Here is a 7771-nt window from a genome sequence, read left to right on the forward strand (position 1 = left end):
AAAAAATATATTCATATGATAAGCTTTTTTCTTAGAATATCACATGGTAGGAGACATAGATTTCACTCTTTTGTCAACAAATAAGAGGCCTTATTATTTAATTTTATAGTCTTAATTTTATAATTATAATTTTATAATAAAATTATAATTAAATATAAAAAATTTAAGATAAAAAGATAAAAAATTTTATCATGACGAATAAAATCCCACAACAAATAAAAGTAGATGTACTTCAATGATTCATCTTAATTAATTAGTGTCCTCTTATTCTTACCAGAAATATAGAAATATCTATGAGTTAATTATTATTTTTATTAATTTGGCTTTATTAAAAATTCTCATTTTAAATTTCATAGTTTTAATAGTACTTTAAATAATTATTGAGATAAAGTTTATTGATGCTCATAAATAATTATTATTTTTAATTTTCTTCTTATCAATATTCTAATTACTACCAAATAATTACTAAGACATTTATAAATTTAAGATGATAATTTTAAATTGTCCTGAATAGAAGTGTGCAAACAATTAATTTAATTTTTAAAAAAAATATAAAAATGTTTTTTTTAAATAAGCTGAACCAACCTATTATGATTTGAACTGGATTTTAATTCATATTTATTTAAATTTATATAAAATATTTATATAAATATATAAAATTTTAATCAATTCAATTATTTTAAATTTTCAAATTAAAAAATCCAAACAAATTAAATAAATTGAATATTTTTAAAACCTAAAACAGAAGTAATGAAACTAATTTGATTTTTCAATTGTAACCAAAATATGCTGAACTCAAGTCCTTAATCCAGTCAAAAAAGTAGAAATTAATTTTGATTATCTAGCCCTTCAAACATCTAATAACCAATCAAAATGTTGATAAAGAAGTTGGAAAGAAAGCATTTGAATTGGAATCGTAGAGGTGGAAGCAAAGGAAAATTTTTACCAAAACTCGATTTATAATATATTTAAAATATAATGTATACAATAAGACTTGTATATATAAGGTGAAACTCATATATTCTTTTTTAAGAATTAAGGGTATGTTTAATTTAGTTATTGAATGTAACTCATACCTACTTCTATTAGCATATGATTAATAGCTGATAATTGATGATAACTGATTTATATTAGGTGTTTGGTGAAATATTCTCTAATTGCTGATAGTAGATAAAAAGATTAATAAGAATATATACTATATAATTTATTTTATTATTAAAATAAATTATTATTATTTATTTATTATATTGTAGTTATTTTATTATAAAATATAAAAATAAAAATTAAATAATATAAAAATATGAGTAATATATATATATATATATGGTAAAATAATATTTTCATTTTGGAACAGTTGATTGAAAATCGCTTTAATTTTATTTATAGCTTTTTAAATTGCAAAAATTTCAACAGTGCATTAATTGAATAACGGTGATTAAATACTTTTATCACATAAGTTAAAGTATTTGTTGAATATGAAACTCCTATCAACTACCCCAAACTTTTAATTCAAACATCTACTAAATGTAATTTAGTTGGCGCATTGTACTGGATAAAATTATTGCACAGGTGAAATTTTTATTTAAATTTGATTTATGATATATTTAAAATATAATATATATAATGAAACTCATATATATATATATAAGAAGTAAAATTTATATATATTTTTTTAAAAAATTAAGAATTTGTTTAATTTAGTTATTGAATATAACTCGTACTTATTTCTACTAGCATATGATTGATTATTGATAATTAATTTATATTAAATATTGGGTAAAATTTTCTCTATTTATCGGTGATATGTAAATAATTAATGAGAAAATATATTATATAATAAGGGCAATTCAATACTTTTATCAGCACAAATTAAAATATTTATTGAAAATGAAACTTCCACCAACTACCCCAAACTTTTAATTCAAACGTCCACTAAATGTAATTTAGTTGGTGTATTGTACCGGAGAAAGTTATTGTAGGTGGTTTCAGAACATGTTTTTCAGCAAAGAAAACAACGTTTGGCGTTGATCACGGTAGGGCTTCTTTCCCTTCTTTGGACCACATCCATTGTTGACTTTCTTCATTTAAGACAGCTCAGCTCCTCTTCTCCCTCGTATTTCCCATAGATCCAATATAATATTTTTATTATAATCTTAATTTTATATAAAAGTAAATTTAATAATAATTATATTAAAATTTATATTTATATATTTATTATATATATTTTAATTAATTTTATATAAATTTTAATATAAATATCTAATTTAGTAATTTTTAAAACCATTTTAATATTTGGTAGACTTACATCAGACGTGCTCAATTTAATATATTTTTAATTTAATAAGTTTTTAATTGAAATTAAAATAGGAAAATTTATTACTGGAAGTCCAAAGTCCAAGCACAAGCAAGCTGGATATTTTGAAAAAAAATATTAGCCGTATTAAACTGAAATGAAGAAAAAAAAAATTTAATTAAAATTAAAAATAATTGATCAGTTGCAGTATAATTAAATTAATGAAAAAATATATTTTATATTATTAATTAATTAAATATCAATATCAATATGATTATCAATTTTTTATTTATAAAAAATAATAAATAAAATTTAATATTAATAAAAGAATAATTATAAATTAAATATTATTATAAAATCATAAAAATATTAATTATAAATAATATGTTATTAATTAAATTATAATTATTATATATTAATTAATAAAAATTCGATTAATTTAATTACCAAATCAAAAGTATTGAATTATAAATAAATAATGCATACTAACTAACATGGAATGTGAAATTATGTACGTGATTTATAAAAAATAAAAGGCTAAAAATGACCCCACTTCTTGTTGACTGTACTATGAATCTTAATGAATTCATTATTGCCATCATATATATATATTCAAATAAAAAGAAATAACTTATAAAAATAAAATATTTAAAAGATTAGGTAAGAAAAACTTTTAAAAGGAATAATCTAATATAACCCAAATTTTTTACATTTTAATTACTTTTTTATTTTATTAAAATAAATCATAAAAATTATTACCTTTTATTTTATATTTTATAAATAAAGAGACCATATTTATTATTGAGAGGAAAAATTTACAAAAGCTTACTTTATAATAGTTCTAAGAGATAAATATATGGATTTCAATGAGTCTTACCATACCAATGGGTTTCATTTGAGTCCTAATTACAAGCCATTAAAGAACATATATATATATATATATATATATATATATATATATATATATTATGAATCTTAAAAGGCACTTTAGGGAGAAAATTTTGCAAACAACTTTAAACTGTAATTTAAATTAAAAAATATAACTTAAAAAATGCAAATAAAAATTTATTGGGTAAATTATATATATAGTAACTCAATTTAAAAGTAAGTAACAATAAAGTATTTAAATTTTAATATGTAACATAAAATTATCATAAAACTTTTTTGTGATATTCAGTGATCAATTTTTAAGTTATTTTTATCAACAAGACACTTATTATATTAAAATTATATTTTTTCACAATTAATTTAGTACTTATAGAGAAAATAAAATTTAAATCTATTATCCATCTGCCTACAGTTATGATGACTAAAATTAAATATATTAATATTTTTAATAACCTAAAACTTATTTACTTAAAATTATTAATCTATAAAAATATAATTTTTTTAATTTAATAAATATCACATTAATATAAACAACAACAAAAATTTAACTTCATAAAGAAATTTTATAATACCAAAAATAAAAATGTGAGAGTTTTATATTACGTGTTAATGTTTAAATATTTTATTATCATATATTTTTAAATTGAGTATCATTTATCTAATTTACCTAAAATTTATCACCTGAAAAGCACCGGCGGCGGACCTAGGGCTAGAATAGGTTGGAAAAGAAAGCAGCGGACAACCGACCAACCTAAAGGGTAAATTTAGCTGTAGAAATACAGAAATACATGTGATTTTTACTTTTTAATCTTATGGACCCACAAACCCATTTCCCAAATTACAACTATTTGTCCTGATTACGATTAGAGTTTCTATAAATACGCGGCTTAACCTTTGTCTCAACAAGCACAAGGAAAATTCCCTTTCAGAGAGAGAGACAGAGAGAGAGAGGGAAATTAATTACAAAACAATCAGAGCTTTTAGAGAGAGAGAGAGAGAGAGACAGAGAGAGATGGAGTTCCCTGTCATTAACCTTGAGAAGCTTAATGGTGAGGAAAGAGCTGTCACCATGGCAAAGATCAAAGATGCCTGTGAAAATTGGGGCTTCTTTGAGGTATATATAAATCTTTAAACATTTCCTATTCTCATTTCTGGGTTTCTTTATTGATGTACTAACATTTCTGGGTTTCTTTTCTTTGTTTTAGTTGCTGAACCATGGAATAGAGCCGGAGTTCTTGGACACAGTTGAGAGGATGACAAAGGGTCACTACAGGAAATGCATGGAGCAGAGATTTAAAGAAATGGTGGCCAGCAAAGGCCTTGAGGGTGTCCAAACTGAGATCAAAGATATGGACTGGGAAAGCACCTTCTTCCTCCGCCACCTCCCTGAGTCAAACATTGCTCAAGTTCCTGATCTCGATGATGAATACAGGTAAAAATCAGGCATCTTCATGTGCAATTAATTGGGACCCTCATTATTATTTTTCTTTTAACAACACATAATTTCATTAGTAAACGCTGGGGCTTTTCTTTTTAAATTATTATTCTAAAAATTTTATTTTCAGCCACGACCCATGAGTTCTGAAAAAATTATAATATTATTTAGTTACCCATTTTTTTCTTCTAATGATGCAGGAAGGTGATGAAGGAATTTGCAGCAAAGTTGGAGAAACTGGCAGAGGAGCTCCTGGACTTGTTATGTGAGAATCTTGGACTTGAGAAAGGGTACCTGAAGAAGGCCTTTTATGGGTCAGGGGGTCCAACCTTTGGCACTAAGGTTAGCAACTACCCACCATGCCCCAAGCCAGACCTGGTCAAGGGTCTCAGAGCCCACACAGACGCTGGTGGGATCATCTTGCTGTTCCAGGATGACAAGGTCAGTGGCCTTCAGCTCTTGAAAGATGGGCAGTGGATTGATGTGCCGCCTATGCGCCACTCCATTGTTATTAACCTAGGAGACCAGCTTGAGGTAATAACCAACGGCAAGTACAAGAGTGTTGAGCACAGAGTTGTGGCTCAAACAGATGGTACCAGGATGTCCATAGCTTCATTCTATAACCCTGGAAGTGATGCAGTAATCTACCCAGCACCAGCTTTGGTTGAGAAAGAAGCAGAGGAGAAGAAGCAAGTCTACCCAAAATTTGTTTTTGAAGACTACATGAAGCTGTATGTGGGGTTGAAATTCCAGGCTAAGGAGCCAAGATTTGAAGCAATGAAGGCTGTGGAAACTAATGTCAAATTGGGTCCCATTGCTACAGCTTAATTATAGATTATTTTTAGTGGAAAGAGAGGAATATTTGGGAGTGTTCTATTTATTATTAATTATTAAGTGATAATTTGTTGAGTCATCTTCTTAACAAGAAAAAGATGATGTGTGCTTTACTTCTTGTAGTCTTTGTCATCAGTTTGTTCTCTGTAGAAATAGATGATAATGATATTTAGTTTTTTAAGAATAAGCTTTGCCTCACTCAGTTTTCCATTAATTATATACATATAATTGATTAACAGGCAAAAATGTCCAAGTTACTTTTTGATCTTTGAAGTAATTCTTGAAATTGAGTATATATGAGTAAAATTATGTGATAGAATGATGTGATAGAAAAAAAAAGTAGAGTAAAATTATCACATAAATTAACCTCAATTAATCAACAAGGTTATCATTCATGATTAATCTTGATAAAAAGAAAATCACATTCACAAAATAATAATAATAATAATAATAATAATAATAATAATTTTTTATTTAAACAAGCTTTGAATTTAAATATTAAAAAAATAAAAGTTTTATACAACTTATGTATGAAAATTTGCATAGAATTATTAGTCAAGTAGTGTGAGTGTTAATTTTATAATTTAAGATTAAAAAATAAATTGAACTCTAAAATGTTCTCTTGTGTTTCTTTGATAAATAAAGTTTCAATTATTATATTTGTAAATTAGTGAAGAAAGACCAAAAAAAAAAAATATCCCAATTCTATTAAAGAGTCACAAGCAAACTCCATTAATTAACTGTTAAAAAAACTCCTTTAATTAAAACTTAATTAATTTCATTCCTAATTAATTTCAAGCAAAATTTTGCTTATTTTTTTATAATTTATTATATATATAGCGTTCAATATATAATTGAAAATATATTTTTATTAAATATGTATTAAAATAAAATAAATATAAATAAAATAATATTAAAGTAAATTAAAATTTATTAAATATATAAAAAAGAGACATATGATAAAGTATTTAATTCAATGTGATTATTTTTATAGTATAATTTTAAATTATTTTACTAATTTTAAGATATATAATTTTTAAATTTTTATAATTAAATGAAATAATTAAAAATTTAAGAATCATTAAATGAGAAATTTATAAAATTATTGAAATATATTTAATATTTTAATTAATTGGCTATAAAAATTGTAGTAACAATGGTAATAGTAAAGATATTTAAAAGAAAGTTAAAAAGAATTAAATAAAAAAATGGTATAAAAATTCTTAGCATAAAAAATAATAATTACTTATATTAATTACTATAATTATTATATGATAAGTGCTATATGGCAATATTAAAGTTTAAAATGCCAAGTGGCAGCAGCAAGAAAAAAACCTCATTGCTTTATATATATATATATATATATATATATATATATATATATATATATATATATATATATATATTAAATTATTGAAATATATTTAATTTTTTTTAGTTAGTCATAAAAAATGTGGTTACAATAGTAATAATAAAGATATTTAAAATGAAATTAAATAAACTTAGCATAAAAAATAATAATTACTTATATTAATTACTATAATTATTATATATAATAATTTTTATATGGTAAATGCCATATGACAGTACTAAAATTTAGAATGCTAAGTGATAGCACTAAAATTTAAAATGCCATGTGACAGCAACAAAGAAAATCTTTTTACTTTATATATATATATATATATATATATATATATATATATATATATATATATATATATATATATTAAAGTTTCAATTATATGTGTAAATTAGTTAAAAAAGACCCAAAAAAAAATCTCAATTCTATTAAGAGTCACAAGCAAACTCCATTAATTAACTGTTAAAAAAACTCTTTTAATTAAAACAATTAATTTCATTCCTAATTAAAGAATAAGAAGTTATATATTTTGGTGGAAATGAAGTCAACCTAATGATATAATTTGGAGTATAATTAATTTATATATATAATTCAATGTAATACTCAAACTCTTGTAACAGAAAAAGGAATGTTTGAGTAGGTAACTTGCATCAAGAAGATTACATGCATGGATGATGAGGTCGAGAGGATTTAATTGTAGTAAAGTAAAAATCATTTTCAAATGATGGGATGTTGTGCATCAAACATATATAGAGGGAATGGGTCGGAATTCTTTATCAAATGTTGTGCTATGCAGTCTGCATCATCTAACGAAGTATTGGTAGAGTGTGTGTGGGTTTTATAAGAATAAGAACTCTATTAAAATTATCATGATTTTAATAACAATTTATTTTTATCACTGATCCATACGTGTGTATATTCTATCTATAAGAAAAAAAAATCATCCATTGAAGCACTATAT

At 23.5% G+C, this 7771-nt stretch overlaps 1 protein-coding gene across 1 annotated transcript; it reads left to right on the forward strand.

The window, feature by feature from the left end:
• Positions 1 to 4090: 4090 nt before the first annotated feature.
• LOC110642550 (1-aminocyclopropane-1-carboxylate oxidase) lies at positions 4091 to 5637 on the forward strand. Its single transcript, XM_021794642.2, has 3 exons — positions 4091 to 4295; positions 4387 to 4613; positions 4817 to 5637. The coding sequence occupies exons 1-3, from the start codon at positions 4194 to 4196 to the stop codon at positions 5442 to 5444; spliced, it is 957 nt and encodes a 318-aa protein (XP_021650334.2). The 5' UTR covers positions 4091 to 4193; the 3' UTR covers positions 5445 to 5637.
• The last annotated feature ends 2134 nt before the right edge of the window (positions 5638 to 7771 follow it).

The sequence above is a fragment of the Hevea brasiliensis genome, chromosome 7, assembly GCF_030052815.1.
Source record: "Hevea brasiliensis isolate MT/VB/25A 57/8 chromosome 7, ASM3005281v1, whole genome shotgun sequence".
Taxonomy (NCBI): domain Eukaryota; kingdom Viridiplantae; phylum Streptophyta; class Magnoliopsida; order Malpighiales; family Euphorbiaceae; genus Hevea; species Hevea brasiliensis.

Coding starts and splice junctions, on each gene's coding strand:
- LOC110642550 (XM_021794642.2), top strand. CDS start 4,194: ATGGAGTTCCCTGTCATTAACCTTGAGAAGCTTAATGGTGAGGAAAGA. Junction 4,296..4,386: donor AAAATTGGGGCTTCTTTGAG/GTATATATAAAT, acceptor TCTTTGTTTTAG/TTGCTGAACCATGGAATAGA. Junction 4,614..4,816: donor GATCTCGATGATGAATACAG/GTAAAAATCAGG, acceptor CTAATGATGCAG/GAAGGTGATGAAGGAATTTG.